The 27,682-nt window shown below is 46.6% G+C and overlaps 1 protein-coding gene, 1 long non-coding RNA gene and 1 other non-coding gene across 3 annotated transcripts; 1 reads left to right on the top strand and 2 right to left on the bottom strand.

Annotated features, from left to right (window-relative positions):
* Nucleotides 1–955: 955 nt before the first annotated feature.
* Nucleotides 956–15,012, top strand: LOC137305661 (uncharacterized). Its single transcript, XR_010958733.1, has 3 exons — nucleotides 956–1,202; nucleotides 13,488–13,754; nucleotides 14,720–15,012. It is a non-coding gene; the product is annotated as an uncharacterized lncRNA (long non-coding RNA).
* LOC137305659 (somatostatin receptor type 5-like) lies at nucleotides 3,555–27,682 on the bottom strand. The gene is made up of 2 exons (XM_067974550.1): nucleotides 27,475–27,682; nucleotides 3,555–6,386 (listed from the first exon to the last, which is right to left on the bottom strand). The coding sequence occupies exon 2, from the start codon at nucleotides 6,346–6,348 to the stop codon at nucleotides 5,158–5,160; it is 1,191 nt and encodes a 396-aa protein (XP_067830651.1). The 5' UTR covers nucleotides 6,349–6,386; nucleotides 27,475–27,682; the 3' UTR covers nucleotides 3,555–5,157.
* On the bottom strand, nucleotides 15,536–15,663 carry LOC137305788 (U8 small nucleolar RNA). Its single transcript, XR_010958763.1, has one exon. It is a non-coding gene; the product is annotated as a U8 small nucleolar RNA (small nucleolar RNA).

Below are 27,682 nucleotides of genomic sequence, written 5' to 3'. Positions count from 1 at the left end.
ATCCCATATTCCAGCATTTGGTCCGTAGCCTTGTATGCTATGGCATTTCAAGTGCTCATCCAAATGCTTCTTGAATGTTGTGAGGGTTCCTGCCTCCACAACCCTTTCAGGCAGTGAGTTCCAGACTCCAACCACCCTCTGGGTGAAAAAGTTCTTTCTCAAATCCCCTCTAAACCTCCCGCCTTTTACCTTGAATCTATGTCCCCTTGCTATAGAACCCTCAACGAAGGGAAAAAGCTCCTTAGTATCCATCCTATCTGTGCCCCTCATAATTTTGTACACCTCAATCATGTCCCCCCTCAGCCTCCTCTGCTCCAAGGAAAACAAACCCAAGCTTCCCAGTCTCTCTTCATAGCTGAAGAGCTCCAGCCCTGGTAACATCCTGGTGAATCTCCTCTGCACCCTCTCCAAAGCGATCACATCCTTCCTGTAGTGTGGCGACCAGAACTGCACACAGTACTCCAGCTGTGGCCTAACCAGTGTTTTATACAGCTCCATCATAACCTCCTTGCTCTTATATTCTATGCCTCGGCTAATAAATGTTGAAATGATTTGCAAAATGACAGCCATATGTCACACAGTGCATCTCCATCATTTGCACCAGGATGGTCAATGGCGTTACTTCTGACCCCATTTTGTCTTCTGCTGCCCCGGAGGTAGTTGCCCAGGTTACGGTGCCGCAGCCTCTCAAGGACTGCAGCAGTGTTTCCCCTCCATTCTCCGAGGCCAGGTTCCCCAACGGAAGCCTGCTGAAATTATTCAAAAATAAGTCCGACCGAGGGAGATGGGCAATGGGCCAAGGGTGAGGGAAGGTCTGGCTCCGTTGATGTCGCTGTATTTAGCAGAAAGTGCCGTCAGCTGTTAGGTACACTTGCAGGAAAGGTTTTATTAAAGAATCCATTTTACGGTTAGGACTCCATTTTGTAATTAAAAGCCAGTTTTGCAGAATCTGTTGAAACAGGCGATGTCTGTAGAACTTGTAAGGACAGCTTTTGTTGTGAGGCCCACTCTCTGGAATGCTGAGTTGATGTAAGTTAGCAGAAAACCAAGAGTGAAGGTCACGGAGGTCATGATGTAATGGCCTTTTAGCTGAGCTTAAAAAGCATGAATGTTGCACAGAAGTGAGGGAAAACCCTGCGACTGAATTCAGCAACTGTAACATGAGGTCCCCCCTAGCCTTTGCATTGCCATGTGTGTTGTCTGTGAGTATCATTTCCTCTAATAAATTCTATAAGATAAGACTCTGCGTTTAGGTCCGTAATTCTTGGCACAGAGACAACAGCTACAAGCTGGTTTTTCCAACAGTATTAATCAACATCAGACTCGATTCTGTTGTCTGAACCCTGGGGAGTGTTAGCACTGTGCGTAGTCTGAACTCTGGGGAGTGTTAGCACTGTGCGTACTCTGAACCCTGGGGAGTGTTAGCACTGTGCGTGGTCTGAACCCTGGGGAGTGTTAGCACTGTGCGTGGTCTGAACCCTGGGGAGTGTTAGCACTGTGCGTACTCTGAACCCTGGGGAGTGTTAGCACTGTGCGTGGTCTGAACCCTGGGGAGTGTTAGCACTGTGTGTAGTCTGAACCCTGGACAGTGTTAGCACTGTGCGTAGTCTGAACCCTGGGGAGCGTTAGCACTGTGCGTGGTCTGAACTCTGGGGAGTGTTAGCACTGTGCGTAGTCTGAACCATGGGGAGTGTTAGCACTGTGCGTAGTCTGAACCCTGGGGAGTGTTAGCACTGTGCCTGGTCTGAACCCTGGGGAGTGTTAGCACTGTGCGTAGTCTGAACTCTGGGGAGTGTTAGCACTGTGCGTAGTCTGAACCCTGGGGAGTGTTAGCACTGTGCGTGGTCTGAACCCTGATGAGTGTTAGCACTGTGCGTAGTCTGTGATCTGGGGAATGTTAATGATGTTAGCACGGTCTATGGCACCTTGGATCCTGGGGAAGCCTGCCATGTGGGCAAAGCCTGGTACCCTCTTGTCCTGCTTCACCGTGTCCATGGGGAATGTGATGAACGTGTTCCTCCCGGTGTAGGGAGTCTCAGTCAGTTCCCTGATACCATGGTGCATAGCAAATTGGGAGATGTCACTGACGTCACCTGTTGCAGCCTGGAAGAGTGTAAAGGTTAAGGGACACGGTGACTTTGACAGCCATGGGCAGTGCTCTCCATGCCTTGGTTTGGAGCTCCAATTGTGTCTACATCGAGTGACATAGCTCAGTGACAGCCTCCTTGGTGAATTGAAGAAGCCTGATTGCTTCTCAGTGAAGATGAGGTCGTAGAGTTGGGCTCTGAAGACCCGCTGTGGTGTGGCCTCCTGCGTATTGCTCTCCTCTTCCTCCATCTTCTACCAGCTCCTGTTCTCTCCTGTCCTCCCTGCTGCTCCCCCTCCTCCTTCAGCCCCAAAGGCAACCCCACCAGGCCACCCATGACTGCAATCAACCCTTTCCAAAGCTGACAGAATCCATCCAGCACCAGCACAGAAGTCAGAATTGCTTGGGGAATGAATAAAATAGCCGCACAAAGAAAGGCCCAGAAGTTAACCAGCAACCTAAGAGGGCAAACCAGAAATAACATGTAGGGAGTGGGTGAGCCCTTTAAATAGCGCTGCTGCAGGACTGTCGCTGACTGTTAGCACCTTTATGGATAACACTTGGTCCGTGTGATCTCCTGGACTGGTTTCAACTGCCTGAGGGAGTTGGAGAGGAATTTTACAGGGTATTTTTTCCCTTATTGGCCATGGGTTTTTCCCCATTGTTTTTGCTTCTCCCAGGAAATTACATGGCTGTGGGGGGGGGGGTGGGAGGTAAGAATTGTTTAGCCATGAAGCCCCAGCCATCATGGAGTGTGGGGCAGGCTTGATGGACCAACTGGTCTTTTCCTGCCTTTCAATCTCGTATGTTTGTATGTTCGAATGATTTGTTGGGTGAGTTTATTACGGGACGAGTCAGGCGCTGTGCAGATCAATAACAGAAAAGGATCCTACAAGTGTAGGACCATTATTTTAATATTATAATGAGGCTTTTTAATACAACCTGGACGCCTATGGAGCAGACCAATCCAATATGGCGGATCGCGCAGGAAGGGCGCGCACAATGCCGCCCGCCATATTGGACCCTGTAAATCGGACACAGTGCGATCGATGTTCTAGACCTGTGAGTCACTGGCTGAATGTTTCCTCTCAGCCAGGCTCGGACTGCCGCGGGATGTGCCGATTGTTTAAAGGTGCTGGCCGTACAGACTGTTATAAGCAGCAGTTCCACCATTTTCGTCTTACATGTTGGCGATGGCGGCCACCATTTTGTAATCGGGCAGCTTCAAACCCAGGCCTTGAAGGTGAAAGGACTTCACCCAACACATCAGCCACCCTCCTTGCGAATGTTATTCGTTCTTCATTTTAGTCTACAGGAAAGATTTCATCCGTTTGCTAGTTGTAAAGAAATTTTTCGTGTTAACAGTTTTACTACAAATAACAGAGAGAGAAAATCTTCCCTCCCTTCGACTCACTGAAAGTGTTGTTCGATTTTTCTAACCGGTGCTGATAAATGACACACAATCAACTGATCATTTGAAAAGTTTAATCAGCAGATAAAAGGCAGCCAATGATAACTGTTATAAACCAGCTGGCATGCATAAGGCGCCTGGCAGTACAGGCACAGGCACCGGGCAGTACAGTACAGGCACTGGGCAGTACAGTACAGGCACCGGGCAGTACAGTACAGGCACCGGGCAGTACAGTACAGGCACCGGGCAGTACAGTACAGGCACCGGGCAGTACAGTACAGGCACCGGGCAGTACAGTACAGGCACCGGGCAGTACAGTACAGGCACCGGGCAGTATGGCACAGGCACCGGGCAGTACAGTACAGGCACCGGGCAGTACGGTACAGGTATCAGATAGTGCAGTACAGGCACTGGGCAGTACAGTACAGGCATCGGGCAGTACAGTACAGGTATCAGATAGTACAGTACAGGCACTGGGCAGTACGGTACAGGCACTGGGCAGTACAGTACAGGTATCAGATAGTACAGTACAGGCACTGGGCAGTACAGTACAGGCACCGGGCAGTACAGGCATAGGCACCTGGCAGTACAGGCTTCTGGCAGTACAGTACAGATACCTGCGATAGAGGCACAGGCACTGGGCAGTGCAGGCACAGGCAGTGGGCAGTACAGGTACAGGTACAGGGCAGTACAGGTACAGGTACAGGCGCTGGGCAGAGCAGGCACAGGCACTGGGCAGTACAGGTACAGGCGCTGGGCAGTGCAGGCACAGGCACTGGGCAGTACAGTACAGGCATCTGGCAGTACAGTACAGGCACCGGGCAGTACAGGCACTGGGCAGTACAAAACAGGCACCGGGCAAGTACAGCCACAGGCACTGGGCAGTACAGGTACAGACACCGGGCAGTACGGTACAGTATCTGCAGAACAGTACAGGTACTTGCAGTACAGATACAGGCATCTGGTAGTACAATAAAGAGACCTGACAGTGCAGTGCTGGTATCTACAGAACGTATAGGTACCTGCAGAATAGTACACATACCATTGAAAAGCAGAACAAATACCTGCAATACAATACACACATGTGATCCAGGTGTTCAGATCCTATTCTACCAGAAGGTTGCTGACATCACTAGCTAACAAAGCTCTTGAAATGTATTTTTAAACTCTCCAAACGAGTTGGGGATCCCTTTCATTCCTTCCTCTACGTCACTTGTCTTACTTTCCTCAACTCTGTGTCCAGTGTTTTGCTGTTTATGGGCTAGTAACACACTGGTTGGATCGCCCTCACTCTGAATGTTCCCTTTTGGCTTATTACCCCCTCCCTCCAATTTCTCCCATCTTCTCCTGAAGACAATGACCCATCCTCAACAGCTACACACATGCATTGTCCAGCACGGGTCACTGGGTGGCAACCGAGTCCTGGTCTTCCTCCCGAGCCAAGGGGACACTGAGGGCAATTGCACCACCATTGGATGAGATCGGCTAATTCGGCCGAGAACCAGAGTTCGAAAAAGGGACATCTCCTGGTCTGTATTCCATACCGGGCCGTGTAATTCCCATCGGGGCATCTGTCTCTGAAGGTTTAATAAATTCAGATCTATTCAACTACAGAAAAAAAAATGGGGTTGTCACAACCCGTGGAATTTATCACAATGGGTTACAAGTCGCTGATCTCCAGTGCCCCGTTTTTGGCGGGTAAGTTGGGTAAGGCTTCATTGAGCATCTTCTGCTCTGAGCTTCCACTCTGCAGGTTCTCTTGCCCCTGAGCCCTTTGGACGATATTGTTAACATGGCACATCTCCACATAGGTGCTGCTCGTGGCCCTGCCAGCCAGGTTCTTGTCGTCCACCTTTCTTGTGGACCGGCACAGGATCTTGCGGAAACCTTGCTTGAAGTTGTCCGAGAGGAAGCCGTAGATGATGGGGTTGGCGCAGCTGTTGGCGTACGACAGAACCACCACGAAGAAGTAGAGCCCGACCAAGGCGGGCTCCGAGGGCATGGACGACACCAGGTTGACTATGTTCATCACGTAGAAGGGCAGCCAGCAGACGACAAAGGCGGCCACCACAATGACCACCATCCAGGTCACTTTGCGCTCTGACTTCTTCCGTTTGGTGGAAGTAGCTCTCACCTTCTTGCCGGACGACTTCACTTTAATCACAATGAGAAGGTAGCAGAGGCATATCACCAGCAGAGGAGCAAAGAAGCCCAGCGTGGCCGTATAAATGATGAAGGCTGTTGACCAGACAATAATGGGCTCCGGCCAGTTGATGTTACAGGTGTGCATGCCGATCTTCACATCAGAAAATATGACAACTGGAAGGACCACCACGAAGGATATAGCCCATACCATGCCATTGATAGTCTTGGCCACATGAGGCTTGCGCCATTTGATGGACTTCACTGGATGGACCACTGCGAAGTATCTGTCGATGCTCATCACAGTGAGGCAGAAGATGCTGGTGAACTGGTTGATGCCGTCCACCGTCATCACCAGCCGACACATTAGCGAACCGAAAGGCCAGTAGGACAAGGCATTCTGAATGGCGAGGAAGGGCAAGCCAAGCATGAAGAGCTCATCGGCGATGGCTAGGTTCAGAATGTAGATGTTGGTGACTGACTCCGTTTTGGCATAGTGGAGGATGACATGGATAACGAGAGTGTTGCCACTCAGTCCAATCACGCACACAGTGAAATATATGACAGGAATCAATATGGCTCCTCCACTTGGTGTGCTTGAGGGCTCCAATGTGCTGTTACCGGATATGTTTTCAACCGAAAGTGTTGGAATGCTGTACTCTCTGGGATTTGCCGAAGGCGTTACAAGGTAGGATAAAGGTTTCTCCATCGCTCACTGGACGTGTTGCACCCAGCCGCAGTGGATTCCTGAAAGACAAAAACAAATTCTCATCTTAGCAAACGATTAGCATGCACTCTTCTCCATGTTAATTCATGTTAATCCATGTTAATTCATGTTAATTCATGTTAATCATGTTTATTCATGTTACTCCATGTTAATCATGTTTATTCATGTGACTCCATGTTAACCCATGTTAATTCATGTTAATCCATGTTAATTCATGTTACTCCGTGTTAATCGTGTTTATTCATGTTACTCCGTTAACCCATGTTTATTCACGTTACTCCATGTTAACCCATGTTTATTCACGTTACTCCATGTTAACCCATGTTTATTCATGTTACTCCATGTTAATCATGTTACACCATGTTAACCATGTTTATTCATGTTACCCCATGTTAATCCATGTTAATTCATGCCTATTAAATACCGTTCCTGACTATTGACTGAAAGAAGTAAGAATTTGCTTTTACGCAGCACCTTTCATGTACTCAGGGTGTCCCAAATTGCGTCACAGCCAATTAATTACTTTTGAAGTGTATTCCTGTTATATCGGCAAATGCAGCAGTTTGTGCACAGCAAGGTCCCACAGACTGCAAATGGCATAAATGACCAGTCAATCTGTCTTGGTGGTGTTGGTTGAGGGACACCAGGGAGAACTCCCCTCTTCTTCTTCAAATAGTACCACGGGGTCTTTTACACCCACATAAACACTCATTGGCAAAACAGCACCTCTGACAGAGCAGTACTCCCCCATTGAGCATTGAGGTACCAGCCTAAATTATATACTCAAGTCCTAAAGTGGGGCTTTGAACCCACAACCTTTTGGACTTAGGAGGCAAGAGTGCTAGCAATGAGCCAAGCTAACACTTACCTGCGATGGACTTAAATCACTACCTACCGCATCTTACTATTGAGGCTTCCATTTTGTCCTGGCTGTGAGCAAATTGAGTTCTCACCTGTATAGGGTAGCTGGATCACATTGGAGAATCACATATTTGTTGGCTTGGCTTACTTGGTAGTCTCTGTGTCTGAAGGCTGGATTCAAACCACATACCAGATCTTGGACTCATAATCTAGTCTGACACTCCAGTGAAATACTGAGAGAGTGCAGCACTGTCGGAGACGCCAATCTTTGGCTGAGATGTTAAACTGAGGACCCACCAAGATGCTCATTTAGGATCCTATCCCGCTATTCAAAAAGTTCTCCTGATGTGCGAGTCAACACTCCTTCCTCAACCAACACCATCAAAAACTGATGAACAGTTCCTCAGACCAATGAGATTCATGGGATGTTACTGGAGCAAAATGGCTCCCAATTTTCCCTACATAACAACAGTCTGTAAACTCCAAAGCAATTCATTGTGTGAAGTGCTTTGAGACAATTCAACACACTAACGCACCATGTACATGCAGGTATTAGCATTTATTATAATGTTAATTATAGTCTAAGATTAAATGTAAAATAGACTACATTCACAGAGCAAACTAATATAGAAAAATTCTGATTTGCAGGCCTGTGCTTTTTGTTAAATGGATGTTAATTCAGATTCCCCGGGTTGTGCCCAGAAAGAACATTTGGAACTACTTTAATCCAAGATGATAGACTAGTCGTTACAGGTCTGTTAGCAGTGGTGGGAGCAACTTCAGTTACTTCAGTAACTTCAGTTATGTGGAGAGACTGGAGAAGCTGGGATTGTTCTCCTTAGAGCAGAGAAGGTTAAGGGGAGATTTAATAGATGACAGGTTTTGATAGAGCAAATAAGGAGACACTGTTTCCAGTGGCAGGAGGGTCAATAACCAGAGGACACAGATTTAAGGTAATTGGCAAAAGAACCAGAGGTGAGATGAGGAGAATTTTTTTTATGCCGTGATTTGTTACAATGTGGAATTCACTGCCTGAAAGAGTGGTGGAAGCAAATTCAATCCTAACTTTCAAAAGAGAATTGAATAAACACTTGAAGGAAAAAATTTGCAGGGCTATGGGGAAAGGGCAGGGGAATGGGACTAATTGGATAGCTGTTTCAAAGAGCTGGCCCGGGAACGATGGGCCGAATGGTCTCCTACTGTGCTGTATCACTCTATGATTCTATGATTCTATAACTTAAGGTGATGGACTACCAGCATTGCACTAAATGTGCTTTGGAATAACATCCCACCAGTGGGATCATGCTTCAAATTCTATTCAACAAGTTTTCATATCTCAGAACCAAAATGGACTTTGGTGTCATCTCGGTCACAGGTACCTAGTGTGCTGAATGGCACTAATCTCAACAAAAAGCGCTTTTGAGAGACTGAACTCGGCTCTGACGACTTGTTGACAGGTTAAGACTGTTCAATCAAAGACAGTCAAATAAGACAGCCATTTGAAAATGACAGATCAAACTGCATTATTTCATGTGACCCCCAGATCCCCGCAGTTCCTGGTTTTTCTTTTCACTCTGTTCACTTTTGAAGAGCCTTTGTGCTAAATTTAGCAGAGTTTACAGACAGCTTCACGGTGCAGTTTGGCAGCTGGTGACTCAGACCCAGTGAGATAATCAGGTCTCTGTCCGTAGACTGGCGGAGCATCAGATGGATGATTGACGCTCCCATTAAACACCATGATGTTCTCCTCCTATCATTAGAAGCAAACAACTAGTGGCAGAGACCACTGTGGAATTTAACTCCTACTGTTGTCCTTAGCCCCTACAGTTTTTATTTCCTTATCCAAACAGTTTTTCCCACTGTAATTGTATTAGAGCCATTACTTGGTGTACCAATACCAATACTTGGTGTGCCAATACCAATACTTGGTGTACCAATACCAATACTTGGTGTGCCAATACCAATACTTGGTGTGCCAATATCAATACTTGGTGTGCCAATACCAATACTTGGTGTGCCAATATCAATACTTGGTGTGCCAATACCAATACTTGGTGTACCAATACCAATACTTGGTGTGCCAATATCAATACTTGGTGTGCCAATATCAATACTTGGTGTGCCAATATCAATACTTGGTGTGCCAATACCAATACTTGGTGTACCAATACCAATACTTGGTGTGCCAATACCAATACTTGGTGTACCAATACCAATACTTGGTGTACCAATACCATTACTTGGTGTACCAATACCAATACTTGGTGTGCCAATACCAATACTTGGTGTGCCAATACCAATACTTGGTGTACCAATACCAATACTTGGTGTGCCAATACCAATACTTGGTGTGCCAATACCAATACTTGGTGTGCCAATACCAATACTTGGTGTACCAATACCATTACTTGGTGTACCAATACCAATACTTGGTGTACCAATACCAATACTTGGTGTGCCAATACCAATACTTGGTGTGCCAATATCAATACTTGGTGTGCCAATATCAATGCCAGCTGTACCAATACCAATGCCACTACCTGGTGTGCCAATACCAATACCAATACCAAGTGTACCACTACCAATACCTGGTGTACCACTACTTGGTGTACCAATACCAATACCAGGTGCACAATACCAAATGTACCAATACCAGGTGTACCAATACCAATAATTGGTGTACCAATACCAATATCTGGCATACTACTATTTGGTGTACCAATACCAATACCAGGTGTACCAATACTTGGTGCACCAATACCCATACCAGGTGTATAAATACCAATACTTGGTGCACCAATACCCATACCAGGTGTATAAATACCAATACTTGGTGTACCAATACCAAAAACTGGTGTTTCGAAACCAATACTAGATGTACCAATCACATTACTTGGTGTACCAATACGAATACTTGGTGTACCAATACCAATACCTGGTGTACCAATGCCAATACTTGCTGCACCAATACCAATTCTTGGTGTACCAATACCAATAATTGGTGTACCAATACCAATACCTGGTGTGAGCTTTTGTTGCAAAGTGACACTTCAGTTACACCCTGGCACCAAGGATTTGCCCATTGTTAGGCGGCACTGCTGAAGGGCGAAGCAAATTAGTGAAGAATTGCTTTCTGTGAACTGGTTTGCTTCAGGAACCAGATGAAATAACAAATGAAGTACAGTAAGAGGAACTGATGGAAAACGAGGAGAGAAAGGTTATGAGGAAATAATAGTAGGTGAGTGCTCAGATGTTTCCAGTGAGTAACAAATCCTTTAATATGGCCATTGCATTCTCACCAGTATATTGCAGACTTGTCACTCATTTCTCATTGTGGAATATTTGACTTATATTGTTGTCACTCGAGAAAGCCATTTGAAATGGTTTAATTTCTGGGTTATTAAAACATCGATATTAATTTGGAATGGAATGAAATCTGAATTACATTAAGCTATTTTGCAGGATTAAAGAAAATGTTTCAGAGGGAATTCTGTGGGGTTTTGTCGGTGAATTCTGTGGGGTTCTGTTGGTGAATTCTGTGGGGTTTTGTCGGTGAATTCTGCAGGGTTCTGTTGGTGAATTCTGTGGGGTTTTGTCGGTGAATTCTGTGGGGTTCTGTTGGTGAATTCTGTGGGGTTTTGTTAGTGAATTCTGTGGGGATTTTGCCAGTGAATTCGGTGGGGTTTTGTCGGTGAATTCTGTGGGGTTCTGTTGGTGAATTCTGTGGGGGTTTTGTCAGTGAATTCTGTGGGGTTCTGTTGGTGAATTCTGTGGGGGTTTTGTCGGTGAATTCTGTGGGGTTCTGTTGGTGAATCCTGTGAAGGTTTTGCTGGTGAATTCTGTGGGGATTTTGTCTGCAAATTCTGTAGGGATTTTGCCGGTGAATTCTGTGGGGTTTTGTCGGTAAATTCTGTGGAGGTTTTGCCGGTGAATTCTGTGGGGGTTTTGTTGGTGAATTCTGTGGGGGTTTTGCCGGTGAATTCTGGGGGGTTCTGTTGGTGAATTCTGTGGGGGTTTTGCCGGTGAATTCTGGGGGGTTCTGTTGGTGAATTCTGTGGGGGTTTTGCTGGTGAATTCTGTGGGGTTCTGTTGGTGAATTCTGTGGGGATTTTGCCAGTGAATTCTGTGGGGTTCTGTTGGTGAATTCTGTGGGGGTTTTGCTGGTGAATTCTGTGGGGGGTTTGTCGGTAAATTCTGTGGGATTTCACAATGTATCTTGACAGATTTAATTGCCATATCTTGTCAGGCGTGCTGGAGTATTTTGAAAGGAGTGCCAGTATATTTTGATGGGCATCGCTGGCATATGTCGAGGGGTGTGCGAGTGTACTTTGACACACTTGCCCGTGTGTTTTGAAGGGTTTGCCGATGTAGTTTGCTGAGTCTGTTCGTGTATTCTGAGGAATTGGCTGGTGTTATTTTGGCAGCTTTGCCGATCCATTTTGTCGGGTTTTTCTGGTGTATTTGGATTGCTGATTCCTGGGATGAGGGGGTTATCTTATGAGGAAAGGTTGGACAAGTTGGGCCTGCATACATTGGAGTTTAGAAGAATGAGAGGTAATCTTATTGAAACATATAAGATCCTGAGGGGACTAGAAGGGGTAGATGCTGAGAGAATGTTTCCCCTTGTGGGAGAGACTAGAACTAGGGGCCACAGTTTAAAAATAAGGGGTCTCTCGTTTAAGACAGAGATGAGGAGAAATGTTTTCTCTCGGAGGGTCGTGAGTCTGTGGAACTCCCTTCCCCAGAGAGCGGTGGAGGCAGGGTCATTGAATATTTTTAAGGCTGAGTTAGATAGATTCCCGATTAACAAGGGAGCCAAAGGTTATAGCAGGTAGACGGGAAAGTAGGGTTGAGGTCACAATCAGATCAGCCACGATCTTATCAAATGGCAGAGCAGGCTCGAGGGGCCAAATAGAAAAAAACAATAGGAGCAGGAGTAGGCCATTCGGCCCCTTCGAGCCTGCTCCGCCATTCAATATGATCATGGCTGATCCTCTATCTCGATACCATATTCCCGCTCTCTCCCCATACCCCTTGATGCCTTTTGTGTCTAAACAACTCCTGCTCTTAATTCGTATGTAGGTTTACTAGTATACCGCGATAGGTTTACTGAAGTGTTTGCCAGTGCATGGTTGAAGGGGTCACCACCATGTTTTAAATGGTGTATTTTATGGGGTTTGCACGTGTGATTCGATGGGCTTAGCAAGATGTCTTAACATCAATCTTGAACTTGCTCGTTATCAGCAGGTCTCCTTGTTATGCAGTTGTGATTTTACATAGAATTTACAGCATTGAAAGAGACCATGCCCTGCTGAGGCCCTTCCACATAGGTTTACGGATAGGAGAAAGAAGGCTTTTATTCTAGCACTCTGGGCTGGCGTCATCTTTCTTAGAGGTGAAAGGATAGCATCTGACCCACTGCACCACCCAGTCCCCACCAATTAATGATTACCTGTGCTGGTTCCTGATTCACAGTGTTGAAGTTACAGATAAAAACTCACTAGCTTACAAACTGTATTTTCCTGCTTACACAAAGTGAGGAGAAACAATACATTTTGCGGTCAGTTTAAGGATGAGATAGGTGCGGTTGCTATGGAGCGTTGCTAAGATTGTATGAGACTAGTCGAAGGGCACTTAACTTGTATAAACACAAACAATGGGAAATCCTTGGAGTCATAAAATGGAATGGGCTCTATTAAAATGGCAATGAATCTATGCTTGATTCCACTCCAGCTAAATGTCCTTCTTAAGACTAATTATTGCTGCAGTCCCTACATCCCCTCAGGTTATTGTACAATAAAAACTGTCTGTTTCCTCATTCACATCTATCTACCACCTGGATAATGGCTATATCGCAGCAGTTGTCATGACAGTGTGTGGAGACAACAACAAGAGGTGCAATTTGTGTGACAAACTCACTAATTGTTTGGTTCTACTGCCCAGTTATAGTCTGATGGTGTGATAATGTCGCTATTTTGCACATCTGTTCAGAGACGCTGACCCAGAAACCAGCTTCCTTTCGATTATGGATCCCTTAAAGGGTGATCAACATTCATCAGAAACGAATTATGATCGAGGAACGTATTAGAACAGGAGTAGGCCATTCAGCCCATCAAGCCAGTTCCGCCATTTTGTTAGCTGTGGCAGCCATTTGACTTGAACAAATTGTTCAAGTAAAGCAGCTGCCACAACGAACAAAATGGCAAAGTCCTATGAAAGGTCGTTGACCTGAAACTTTAACTCTGTCTCTCTCTCCACAGATGCTGCCCGACCTGCTGAGTGTTTCCTGCATCTTCTGTTTATATCAGCAGGGGAACAAAATCAGGAGAGGTTTCGCCTCCAGATAACTATCCAGTGACTCCCCTCCTCTACCCCCCCCCCACCACCCATACCCTCCAAAGGATGGACTTCAAATGAGGACACCCTCCACTTTGATGCTCTCCTGTTTAATGGCTTAACTGACCTGGAGCATAATGTGTCAATTAACCAGTTATGGTGGTAAAGTAACTGCATCCTATGTTAACCAGGTCTGTGTATATGAATCCCAGAGTGGACTGGGGTGTGCTTTCTTTATATTGCTATTATGCTGTACCAGCACCAACATCTCCTGATCCAGCACAATGTCCAGAAGTTCTGTTTTGTTTACTGGATCTTCCATTGGCCACTGTCCGTAATTTATTTTGGAATCTCTGCTGCATGTATCCTAACTCGCACCATGTCCCGTTCACCCATCACCCCTGTGCTCACTGACCTACAATGACTCCCAGTCCACCAACGCGCTCAGTTTTGAAAGTCTCATCCTCGTGTTCAAGTCACTCCATGGCCTCGCCCCTATCTCTGTAACCTCCTCCAGCTATAAAACCCCCTGCGATCTCTGCGCTCCCCTAATTCTGGCCTAATGCATCCCTGATTTTCATCACTGCACCACTGGCGACTGTGCCTTCAGCTGCCAAGGCCCTAAGCTCTGGAATTCCCTCCCTAAACCTCTCTGCCTCTCTCTCCTCCCTTAAGAGGCTCCTTAAAACTTACCACTTTGACCAAGCTTTTGGTCTTCTTATGTGGCTCAGTGCCAAAATTTGTTCGATAACGTCCCTGTGAAGTGCCTTTGGATGTTTTACTTCTTTAAAGGCGCTATATAAATGCCATCCTGTGGCTTCTCTGCCAACAAGCAACAAATAATGGACCATTTTGTGCTGTAGGGGGCTACAGTGAGACTCCCCAAGCTCATTTCACATGGGACCCTTAGAGTCGGCAGACACCATGAACACTTTTATCCCATCAGTCTGGATTTAAAACAGGGCCCCAGAGGTGAAAGGCCAGAGGTGAAACCCCCTGTTCCCACTCCTGCTGCTTTAACATTATCCACAGAGAGGTTCTTGCGCTGCTCGTTCCCGTCACGCCAGTCTTGCCCCTCTGAATGCAATCCGAATTTAAACTGGCTGGATACTTAAAGGGCTAGCCACCACTTATTTTTCTTTATTTCTCTTTCCAGCAGCTACACTTCGGCGAGTTTTCATTGGGGTTGCCACTGGATGCGCCTCAAGTAACCGGTAGGAGCAATCACCCCTCTGAGGCCGAGGTAACAGAGGCCTTTTTGGAAATTAAAGATCTCTGGCAGAACATTGGGTGAACAGTATGAGAACAGAGTGCCAATGGAAGCCCTAAAATTGCAAGACAATAACATGGAAGACAATAACTCACCTGACGAAGGAGGAAGCCTCCGAAAGCTTGTGATTTTAAATAAAGCTGTCGGACTATAACCTGGTGTTGTAAGACTCCTTACATAGAATTAGAGCACAGAAGGAGGCCCTTCGGCCCGTCATGCCTGTGCTGGCTCTTTGAAAGAGCTATCCAATGAGTCCCACTCCCTTGCTCTTTAAAAATAGCCCTGTATATATACATTTCCCTTTTGAATCTGCTATTGAATCTTTCACTCTTTCAGGCAGTGCATGCCAGATCATAACAACTCGCTGTGCAAAGGAGAAATCTCCTCCTTCTCCTCCCTCCCTTCTCTCTGATTCTTTGGCCAATTATCTTAAATCTGGATAAGTGACTCTCCTGCCAGTAGCAACAGTTTCTCCTTATTTGCACTTCTCAAACTGGGGCGCAGGTGAAGCAGAGTACAACCACTTGCACTTATGCAGCGCCTTTAACGCGATAAAACGTACCCAGGAGCAGAAGAAAGCGCTTCAGGTCACTGGGCTGAAAATCGATTGAATAATTCAAACAGCACTCTAAAGCTTATAAATAATTAATATATAATACAAGCAAGAGCACTATCCTTTGTGACTATAATAAGTCAGTGATAATCAGAATGGCCCTGAGGGGTTGTTAAGTCCCCAGGGTGGAGCTAGTTAATCACAAGCTCATTCCCTCCATTCATCATATTCTGTACCCCTAGAAGGAGTAACAGGTAAGGATATACCTCACTGACAATACACAATCTTGTCGGCGGCCCAAGACCAACGGCAGGCAACACACTTTCATGTCAAGGTGAGTCGCCCCGCATGTTACGTGCCGCACAGTTCCCGGGAGCCACTTGACCCCAATAGCTGTTGGGGGAAAAAAAAATCTCGGATTATTTGGAAGATATTCGGGATAAGATCGTTTCTTTTTCCTGCAGCGCTCGGAACTCCCATAATGCTCGGCGGCTAATTTGCATGCCACCATGGCGTCATGCGGAGATGGGCGCGGTAATCTTGTCAATCAACTTCCTTAGTGGGCGGGGCTACGATTGCAAGGTTGTTGAGAGATGTCCCACACAGGGAGTTCTATAAAGAGTGCTGCTACTGAGAAAAATCACTTGCTATCAGTGGTGTCAAAGTATAAACTATTTATTGGACCTCTCTGAGTTACAACTTTTGACAGTACACATGACAACCATTACAACACCACCAAACTGTGCACAGCAAGCTCCCATAAACATTAATGACCAGATAATCTGTTTTAGAGATGTTGGTTGAGGGATAAACTTTGGCCTCCCTGCAAAACTCCCCTGCTCTTCATCCAATAGTGGCCGTGGGATCTTTTAGGTCCACCTGAGAGGACAGATGGGGCCTCGGTTTAACGTTTCATCCGAAAGACGGCACCTCCAACAGTGCAGCACTCCCTCAGTACTGCAGTGAAGTGCCAGTCTAGATTTTGTGCTCAAGTCTCTGGAGTGGGGCTCGAACCAAAGACCTTCTGACTCAGAGGCGAGGGTACTACCGCTGAGCCAAGACTGCGTTTGGGTTGGGAGCGTGTATTTATTTTCAGCTGCAGTTTTATGTAGAATTTTACAGCACAGGAACAGGCCATTCGGCCCAACAGGTCTACGCTGGTGTTCATGCTTCACATGAACCTCCAACAAAGTAACAAAATTTACCTTGGAGTAAATTACCAATCGCACGTTCCCAGAAAGGAGTTAAGCTAGAGGGAACTGCAAGTAGTAGGTGGGCCTACATTTCTGTAACGGCAGATTAACACTCTCCCTTCATGCGCACCTCCATACTGGGAATGATTTTACCTTCTTAAGATTAAAGAGCTTTAATCCCGGGTTGAAGCTCCGAGTTTGCGTAAACTCCCAGTCTGGAGTTTCAGTATGTGTGCAACCACGGACAAATGGTACTTGCGACATTTATCTCAACTTGACGTAAGTAAGTTTGTCGGTCACAGGAAGCCTGGCATCGCCTCATTGCATAAGAGCAATGCGCCAAATGTTGTGAGTGAGGCAGTGCTGGCGGCCGAGTGGGCACGGAGTAGAAGTTCCAAGAGGTGGTCCTTCCGTGCGCTGCTCGCAAACGTTGGTGTCCGACAGTGCTGGACGCCACTTTCCGCGGCTACAAGCGAGCGGAGGGTTCAGCAGGCTCTGACGGGCCAGGAATGGGGGTTTACACTCACTGTACAAACTACCTCAGGCAAGGTCTGTGGGCAGGAAATGGAAGTCATTAATAAATGATCTCGCTGTAGTGCAAAATTTTAGACGTGCGGTTTAGTGCGATCTGATGAATCTGCCCTGAAACGTAACAGGCAGATTCCAAAGCCTAAGTAACAAAGCTAAAAGGAAGACAGAACATGCATTTATATAGCGCCTTTCATGACCTCATGACATCCCGAAGCACCTTACTGCCAATGAAGTACTTCTGAACTGTAGTCAACATTGTAATGTAGGAAACTCAGCAGCCAATTTGCACACAGCAAGGTCCCAATGTGATAATGACCAGATAATCTGTTTTAATGATGTTGGTTGAGGGATAAGAATTGGCTAGGACACTGGGGAGAACTCTCCTGCTCTTCTTTGAATAGCGCCTTGAGATCTTTTACATCCACCTGAGAGGGCAGACGGGGCCTCGGTTTAATGTTTCATTTGAAAGACGGCACCTCCGACAGTGCAGCACTCCCTCAGTACCGCACTGGGAGTGTCAGCCTGGATCTTGTGTTCAAATCTCTGGAGTTAGACTTGAACTCTTCTGAGGCGAGGGTGCTACCCACTGAACTACGGCTGACACTTCAAAAGCCACTTCCACCTGATGACGCTTTGTACAATATAACTAGGTCACAAGAAACACGGGGAGCAGCTGGAATTTCCTGCCTGTTAATATTTTGTTCGTGGCGAGTAAATGATAGTCAAATTAGGTGTGCAAAAACCAATGCCCAATCATGAGGGTAGATGGTTTGAATCATATCGGAGCAGATCAAAAAGAAAGAGAGTTGACCAAAGATGGCACCTTCCAGCCACTGGAAACATATGCCAGGCCCCGTTTACATTTGCTGCATTTCATGCCCATCTGGGAGTGTAAGGAATCTTACACATCTTATAAGATTCCTTACATTTGTCCACCCCAGTCCATCACCGGCATCTCCACATCATGTCCATCTGGGAGTGGAATTGCCATTCAGCTCCCGCCTGGTGCTATATTAATGAGGGTGGCACACCATGTATGTGATAGCCCTGCTGAATAAACAGGCAGAAGCTCTGTCCGTCTGGCACATCAGCACAGCTGAACACACACAGGAAGACAACAACCCAGTGGTGCAATACAACAAGTGGTGTGAGCTTTTCACTCTTGCTGTGCCTGCAGCACTCCATGGGGTGGTAGTGTCTGCTACACCCGCGCTGCAAGCTCACGCAGCTCGCAAAACCCACAGAGGATAAGTTCGTTCCAGAGTTTAAAAGGAAGACTTACTTGGGGACAGCGAAGGGTATTGGTGGATATGGAGGAAAAGGCAGGGAATTGGGGCTAAAAAGATTGAATTGTCACGGCGAACAAAATGGAGCAGCTGCAAAATGGCCTTTCCCCATCCCTCCGATTCCACTAATTTCGCACTATCCATGGTTTATGAGATAGAAGGGAGTGAGACAGAGACTGGGAGGCAATCGAGGAGAGACCGGGTAAAGTGGGGAGACTGGGTGGGGAGGGGGGCAATCGAGGAGAGACCGGGTAAAGTGGGGAGACTGTGGGGGGAGGGGGCAATCGAGGAGAGACCGGGTAAAGTGGGCAGACTGGGGGGCGAGGGAGGAGGGGGCAATCGAGGAGAGACCGGGTAAAGTGGGCAGACTGGGGGGCGAGGGAGGAGGGGGCAATCGAGGAGAGACCGGGCAAAGTGGGGAGACTGGGGGGCGAGGGAGGAGGGGGCAATCGAGAAGAGAACGGGTAAAGTGGGCAGACTGGGGAGGGAGGGAGGGGGGGCAATCGAGAAGAGACCGGGTAAAGTGGGGAGACTGGGGAGGGAGGGGGGCAATCGAGGAGAGACTGGGTAAAGAGCCAAGAAAATGGGGAGGCTGACAGCAGGCAGAGAAAAATAGTCTGAATTTCCGACCACTGTGGGACTTTCTTGATGCACTGGAGGAAGTCCTGCTGAGCACAGGGAGCTTCAGGTGGAGCGGAAAGAGTCAGACCCGACTGATCGAAAAATCACAAGACTCTTAGCCCCACACTCACAAACATTGTGAGGCTCTGGGGAAAACAAGAGCTCAAATTTCTGGTGAAAACACAATTAAGGACAACTTCTAATTCGAGGAATTTACCTTGGACAATCAATAAGTAACTAACTGAAGAGCCCCAGTCGATCAATATAAAAGTCTTGTGTGTCACACTCGAAAGTGTGCAAACTGTACGTTACACTTACACCCGATGAACTCAATTCTCATGAAACAACAACCACAATCTTTGAAACAAAATGAGAAAGAATGCCAGTCAATTCCTTTTGGTTTTTCTGACCCTTTCCTCAGCAACAGCAATTAGCATCTACTTGACCTCGAGATGCCTCTCTTCAGTAGACATCCCCGCAAGGAGAAACTGAGCAGAGGCTTTAATGAGACAGGCAAGAGGAAGCATCGTTCCACCTTATTAGCCCCCTTTCTCCAGATCCCAGACTACCTGTGAGCAATGTCACAGTAGATCAGTTAATAATAACTAGATCAGATGAATTGATGCACAGAAATTCTGGGAGACACATAGATGTTTTTCCAATTCGAATCCTCGCCTTAATGAATATGATCCATCTCCACCATAAACAATGTGATGGACACTCTCTAGAGCAAGATTACATAGAATTACATAGAACGTACAGAAACAGGCCATTCGGCCCAACTATGTTGCTGTTAATGCTCCACACGAGCCTCCTCCCTCCCCTCTTCATCTGACCCTATCAACATATCCTTCTATTCCTTTCTCCCGCATGCGTTTCTCTAGCTTCCCTTTAAATGCATCGATGCTATTCGCCTCAACTACTCCGTGTGCTAGCGAGTTCCACATTCTAATCACTAAATCAATTATCATTTGTGAGGCAGTCAATTTCCTCTGTTGTTTAAATGCTTAATTTAGTTTTTTTTAATGTTTCAATTTTCATTTTTTTTAACTGTATCCTTTTCCTGTAATTTATTCATCTCATGCTAACTCTTTGGCCTGGTCCTGAAGGTGGGAGACTGTGAGATCACCACACAGACAGCGATGACTGAGAGAGCCTGTTCTTTTTTTCAATAACATCTTATTGGTTTTCTTAAAACTCCCAAATGGATATGGATGAATGATGTTGGAAAACAATCCAAGAATCCCACTAGCGTATTTCACAGTAAAGATATCGGTGATGAGAAAGACTTGCATTTATTTAGCGCCTTGCACCACCTCAGGACCTCCCCAAAATGCTTTACAACCAATTAGGTACTTTTGAAATGTATTCACTATTGTAACGCGGCACTGAGGGAGTGCTGCAGTGTCGGAGGTGCCGTCTTTCGGATGAGACGTTAAACCGAGGCCCTGTCTGGCCTCTCAGGTGGATGTAAAAGATCCCATGGCACTATTCGAAGAAGAACAGGGGAGTTCTCCCCAGTGTCCTGGCCAATATTTATCCCTCAACCAATGCCTACAAACAAAGTATTTGGTCATTATCTCATTGCTGGTTGTGGGAGCTTGCTGTGCTCAAATCGGCTGCTGCGTTTCCTACATTACAACAGTGACTACACTTCAAAAGTACTTCATTAGTTGTAAAGTGCTTTGGGGCGTCCTGATGTTGTGAAAGGCAAGTTCTTTCTGTCTTTCTTAGCAGCCACGGTCTATAGCATTGGGCAGCCCATCATTACAGGCTAGCATTGCATTTCCATTGCGGGAACCCAATGGACAGTCCCATGGGATCAAACAAGGATCATGGGGCACAATTCTTTATCGTTGCCTTTGGCAATCCCTGCACATTGCAGGGCCTCGTCGAGTAGATGAGTTTCTGCAGTGCAGAGGAACATCAGCCAATGTTCCAGTGCAGTGGTGAAGGAGAGCTGCGTTTTCAGAGGAGCTGTCGAGCGAGCGGCCTGACCACCAGTTTCAGTGGTTCAAGCGAACATTAAAGATCAAGTCCCGTTCACCCATCACCCCCTGTGCTCGCTGACCTACATTGGCTCCCGGTCTGGAAATGTCTTGATTTTAAAATTCTCGTTCTTGTTTTCAAATCCCTCCATGGCCTCGCCCCTCGCTATCTCTGTAACCTCCTCCAGCCCTGCAATCCTCCGAGATCTCTGCGCTCCTCCAATTCTGGCCTTTTGCGCATCCCCGATTTTCATTGCCCCACCATTGGCGGCCGTGCCTTCAGCTGCCTAGGCCCTAAGCTCTGGAATTCCCTCTCTAAACCTTTTCGCCTCTCTACCTCTCTCCTCCTTCTTTAAGACACTCCTTAAAACCTATCTCTTTGACCAAGCTTTTAGTCACCTGTCCTAATATCTCCTTATGTGGCTCGGTGCTAAATTTTGTTTGATGACACAGCTGTGAGGCGCCTTGGGACGTTTTACTACGTTAAAGGCGCTACATAAATGCAAATTGTTGTTGTTAACTTGGTAGAAGGGGTAGTTCAACAAGGTTAAGCCAGCTGTTATTATCTTTAGCTCATTTATTTCCATTTCCAATGGAATGGGCAATTTCAAGGCCATATCCTATCTAGCTACCCAGTTAAAAACTGATAAAACCCATACTCAAGGCAGGTAGAATTTTACCAGTTCTCCTGGACTCTCAGACGTAGAAAGAACTAGTTCTGCCGATGGCTCAGCAAGGTTAGCCAGTGAGTAGCTGTGTGTGGTACAGACTAGCAGGGTCCAGGTTCAATCCCCAGTCTGTACTTTGAGCATGGGGAAAAACCAACCAGGGTCTTTGTTCACAATTACTATCTGAGAACTATACCCTAACTAGAAGGTGCTTGAGCCCATTAGCATTGGGTGAGGGTGGGTTTGCAGTTGAATAGCCTGCTGCTCCTCGGTGTCAAGGCCTATGCATCAATCAAGAATGGTCAACTGGAGAGTATTAGCAGCACCTGTGGAACCAAACCCTGAGTGAGAGCTGCTGCCTTCAGGAGAGAATCCTGGGATTTGGAGGGGAGCAGCTTAGACTAGAAGCCTGAAAAGTTACTATTGGTGCTATCAGCTTAAGGCATTTGTGTAATATCCCTCTGCCCACTGGTTTAGTGGAGGCACTAAATGATTTAAAATAAAGTTGCGTCAAAATGGGAGACAGAAAAAATGTAATAGGAGAGTACTAAGGAGCATCTGCTTCATGGAAGAACTTTATATCGCACCTTTCAGGACATCACAAAGAGCTTTACAGCCAATGAAGTACTTTGGAAGTATAGTCATTGTTGTAACATAGGGAAACGCAGCAGCCAATTTGCACACAGTAAGGTCTCACAAACAGCAAATGAGATAAATCACCAGCCAATCTGTTTTTAGTGTTTGTGTTGAGGTATAAACATTAGTTAGGTCACTTCCCCCCGGCTCTCCTTCTGGCCGTGCCACAGGGCCTTTTAAAATCACCTGAAAGGTGGCAGGCCTCGGTTTAACCTCTCATCCGAAAGGCGGCGCCTCCGACAGTGCAGCACTCCCTCAGTGCCGCACTCAAGTGTCAGCCTGGATTATGTGCTCTGGAGTGGGGGCTTTTTTTATATTTCAAAATATACTTTGTTCATAAAATTTGTAAAGGTGCATACTTTACAATTCAATTCATATTTCAAACAATACTTCTGACTCAGAGACAAGACTGCTCCCGCCTCTACCAAGGCTGATATCTCCCCAAAGGGGTGATGTCCCCTTTAACTCCTTCACTGTCCACCTCCCAGTCATGGTTTCCGACTGGCACTGAATTGTGCCAGGGAGTTCGATTGTTTCTTCGGTTGTTAACTGCTCCGTTTTTCAATTTGCTAAAATTTGAATTGATTTGCAGAAATTTTATTTACAGACTGCTGGATGGTTGTGAAATGCTGTTATTAAAACCAAAAAAGATTTCAGAATGCCAATATTAATAAGGCTTCTGGTTTGTTCAAACCCTTGTGTACATCAATGTTGGTGACAGAGTGAAAGGGATGTATTTATCTCCAGCTCTGAGCAGGACCAGTTGCTGTTTATTCTGGGAGCCACGGCACCATTGAGCTGGCTCCTGATGTCAATGCTACTTAATTGGGTTTCTGTAAGCTGATGGCAAACTGGTAGATCCAGGCAAAAATAGGAGGTCTGCCAGGGGTCTACGCAAACCGGATTTAACAGCGTAAACATCGGGACGCAGCTCAGAGATTCCGGACTCCCGGAATCTGCCTTGTAAGGAGACGGATATGAAAGACCCCTGAGTTTGGCCAGCTTCGCTCCTGAAGGCACTGATTCTTACCAAAGTTGACATTTTTCATGAGTGGTTACGGACAGAGAGGGACATTGCAGTTTGAGCTCAATTCTGTTATAGTGGTGCTCCCAATCCCCTCCCCCCCAACACAGACGCATGCACGCACACATAAACATGCAGACACACACATGCACACACACACGGACACGCATGCACACACACATATAAAGGTCCACACACACGTGCACACACACACGCACGGACACAAACTCACACACATAGTCCAATGAGACCATTTGTAGTACACCAACACTAGCTTCGATGAGATCAATGAAGGTAGCACAGATTAGGAATAGTGTGTATGTGCATGTACGTGTGCATGTGTGTGTGTTCACGTTTATGTGCGTGTGTGTGCATGCGTGTGAGGCTTGGATGCAGCTCAATAACAGAGCCGTTAGGGGACTTTCACTTGGCCAGGCCAGCTTCGGGAGGATGGCAGCAGACCAGCCTCCTGCCACTAATGCCCCGTTTACCTTTCCGAGCGTCATAGAGCAGAAGGGAGCAGCGAATCTGGCGACAGTTCCCATGGAAAAGTGGGAGAAGTGTACTTGCTGCTGGCTGCACTTTTATAACACGCCTGTTAAGAGGATCTTCAACATGCTGAGAGTGTGATGTTGACACTGGCTTGATTCCAGCGGAATCAAATATTAAACATTTACTAAAGGAAAGTCAGGGGAACATTAATTTCATGCAATGCCTGTAGGATATAAATGATAGACTCAAACCAGGGCTGGCTTTAATGTCCCTTATCACCAGCCAGTTCCTACTTGAACATTATCTGAACGACATTTAGTTCTGATTTTTCATTAAGTCACCTCCATGTGTTGCTTGTATCACCATTTTGGTTCAAATTCTTTCTGATCTGGAGCCCTCTCATCCTCACAATCCTGCACTGCCTGTAAAATGCAGTTTAAGCCCTGATCGCCAGCTTCTCCACCTCATTCAAACAATGAACTCAAAGAGGGGATAACGGTAACAGAGACACAGGCTTAGCATCGTCTGCAGTCTGCAGCGTGCCCTGCCCAGACCCGGCTGCAAGGTCTGTACCAGTGAGTTGGTTAACCCTTTCAGTGCTGCAGCGTCGGCGCTAGTGAGACAATTAACCCTATCAGTGCTGCAGGGTCGGGGCCAGTGAGTCAATTAACCCTTTCAATGCTGCAGGGTCGGTGCCAGTGCGACGGTTAACCCTTTCAGCCCCACTCCAAAGACTTGAGCACATAATCTAGGCCGGCACTCCAGTGCAGTATTGAGGGAGTGCTGCACTGTCAGAGGTGCCGTCTTCCGGATGAGACGTTAAACCCAGGACCCGTCTGCCCTCTCAGGTGTACATAAAAGATCTCACAGCACCATTCCGAAGAACAGCAGGGGAGTTCTCCCTGGTGTCCTGGGCCAATATTTACCCCTCAATCAACATCACTAAAAAAAACAGATTATCTCATTTGTTGCTTGTGGAATCTTGCTGTGCACAAAGTGGCTGCTACATTTCCTACATTACAACAGTGATTACACTTCAAAAGTACTTCATTGGCTGTAAAGCGTTTTGGGGCGACTTGAGGTTGTGAAAGGCACTATATAAATGCAAGTTCTTCATTTTCATTTGTTCAACAAGCTGAAAACGACATTGCCAAAAATTCCGCAGTGCCTAAGCATGTGCGATGTGGAATTTGGCGCAGCGCACTCTCCCGCAAATTTCAACACTTGCCGTGTGAAACGTGATGTGTTTTTCATCGCTCCACCATTGGCGGCCGTGTTGTCAGCTGCCTAGGCCCTAAGCTCTGGAATTCCCTCCCTAAACCTCTCCCTCCTCCTTGTAGACGCTGCTTAAAACCTACCTCTTTGACCAAGCTTTTGGTCACCTGTCCCGCTATCTCCTTATGTGGCTCGGTGTCAAATTTTGTTTGATAATCGCCTTGGGACACTCTACTACGTTAAAGGCGATAGATAAATGCAAATTGTTGATGGTACTGCCCAAGTATTGCCGTTCGATATAAAAAGACCCCGAGGCAGTGTGAATTGTGGGTGACAAATTACTCGTCCTATAATAGGTCCGTAAATCCTTTTATATTTTTTTGAGGGGGTGAGGAAGAAGAAAGAATGAAAAATATGATATTTGGATGAAATAGTGCATGAGGGGAACTCACCGTTGTGGATTATTGGCTCCTGCCACATTCAGGACTGCAAGTGTTAACAGAGAGTCATCTGTGGGGTTATGATGTGAGGACTTGAGAACAAGAGGAGGCCATTCAGCCCCTTGAGCCTGTTCTGCCATTCGATTAGATCATGGTTGATCTGTATCTTAACCCCATCTACCCTCGCCTAACAAAAATCTATCAATCTCAGTTCTGACATTTTCAATTGACCCCCAGCCTCAACATCTTTTTGGGGGGAGAGAGTTCCAGATTTCCACCACCCTTTGTGTAAGGAAGTGCTTCCTGACATCACCCCTAGTTCCAATTTTAAATTTATGCCCCCTTGTTCTGGAGTCTCCTGCCTTTTGCTTCTGCCGGTTTCCTTCCCCTTTCTCCACCCTCACCCGCCCACCACCCCCACCCCCCATAGACCCTGACCCGTGACGGGAAACAGCTCCAGGGGCGCCACCCGCATCTTGCCCGGGTGATCATACCAGGCGTATCTGAGCCTAAAGAGTGGGAGGCTGGTTTTATGGCATCTCCCCAACACTGCCACCCCCGACCCCCCGACCCCGGCAGGGGGCTCTGCGTGTCGGAAAATCACAGGCCCCCGCGGCCCACCTGTGGATGGATTTTCCCGAAACGCGTGGTTGGCGGACACGGCAATTCGACTAGCGGAGGCATCACAGCCCAGCCCGAGCCAAGGCACAGTTTCCAGTAAGAATCGGGGAGCAGTGATCAGGAGCAGGGTTCGCTGGCTGTTTTCTCTCCCCAGCCCCCCTATCCCCCTCTCCTGTCAAAGCAACATTCGCTGACCAAGTCAAGAGCAACCAACACTGTCCAATGAAGCCAGCATCTATACACAAGATAGAGCACTGGACGTAACCTGTCATTTGTATCCCACCGCAACCCAAGAAAGGGGCTTAAATAATAAGATTAAGTTGTATCTGTGAATTTAACACAGTTTCATCTGCAAAGCACAAAGTAAGTCCTGTCAATCAAGATTCTGCCAAGGATTTAAATAACAAACACAGATTTACGTTAACTGGCAAAAAAGCCAGGGGGGAGTTGAGGAGAATTTGTTATTATGATCTGGAATTCACTGCCTGGAGGGCGGTGGAAGCAGATTCAATAGTAACTTTCAGAAGGGAATTGAATAAATACTTGAAAAGAAAAAATTTGCAGGGCTAAGTGGGAAAGAGCAAGGGGGAGCGGGACTAATTGGATAGTCAAAGAGCCAGCACAGGCACGATGGGTCGAATGGCCTCCTTCCGTCCTGTATGATTCTATGATTCTCCGTCAAGGACAAAAGCTTTAACACAGAATCGAGTGCGGGCGAATGCGTCACAGCTAGGGACCACCAAGCTCTATGGGCACATTCCCCTCTGTTCACACGATGTCGTTTAATTGAATAAAACTCCTTGCGTTTTTTTTAAGCAACTTAAAAAAAAAAATCTTTTTTTTTTGCCCTACTTTTTTCGCTCTTGGTTTCGGGCGGCTTCACAACCGTTGGTTCGTGGTGCGGAGGGATACGCACAGCGACGTTATGTGAAGCAGGGAGAGAGAAAGAAAAACTCATTCGAAAGTTTTCAGGCAAAACACGAGAAAATAAAGAGGCTGCACACCACGACTGGGGGTCCTTCGAAACATATTAAGGCACATCTGTCCTGATGCTGAAAGGCAGAGAAGTCTTAGTAGGGATTTGGCAGAATAACCAAACACAATGACATTTTCTTTTTAAAAGGCCAATCCTTTTATCGCAGCCTTTCAAAGATTTTTTTCCAGGGGAGAGTTTTATCCCGCTTTTAAAAGTGAGGGATTTGTCAGCTGCTAAAAATGGGATATTTCCCATCCAGGGTCAGCGTCAAGCATTCTCCGGGACAAGTGTAACACAGGTTAGCTGCGGAGCAAAGCTCCCTTTATGCTGCCCTAACGGTCTATTGCAACCTTTTAAAGTATGTTGCTTCACTGACAGATGTTTACGTCTGCCTTACCTCAGTCTCTGCAGATGAACCCTTCTATCTGCTGTTTTGGGTTCAGATGAACTGTTGTCTGGTCGAGCCTCTGCGAAAGATCTCTCTCCTTTGTAACACCCGGCTTAAACAGAGGTACTATTCTTATTCTTTGCAAACAGTGCTTTAGCGTTCTCACTCACACTCTCGTAAATATTGCTATAAACCGTGTCAATCTCTTTGAGTGGCA

Source organism: Heptranchias perlo, chromosome 40 (assembly GCF_035084215.1).
Source record: "Heptranchias perlo isolate sHepPer1 chromosome 40, sHepPer1.hap1, whole genome shotgun sequence".
Lineage (NCBI taxonomy): Eukaryota > Metazoa > Chordata > Chondrichthyes > Hexanchiformes > Hexanchidae > Heptranchias > Heptranchias perlo.
Note: the sequence above shows the minus strand (reverse complement) of the source record. Positions and strands in the feature narration are given on the sequence as shown.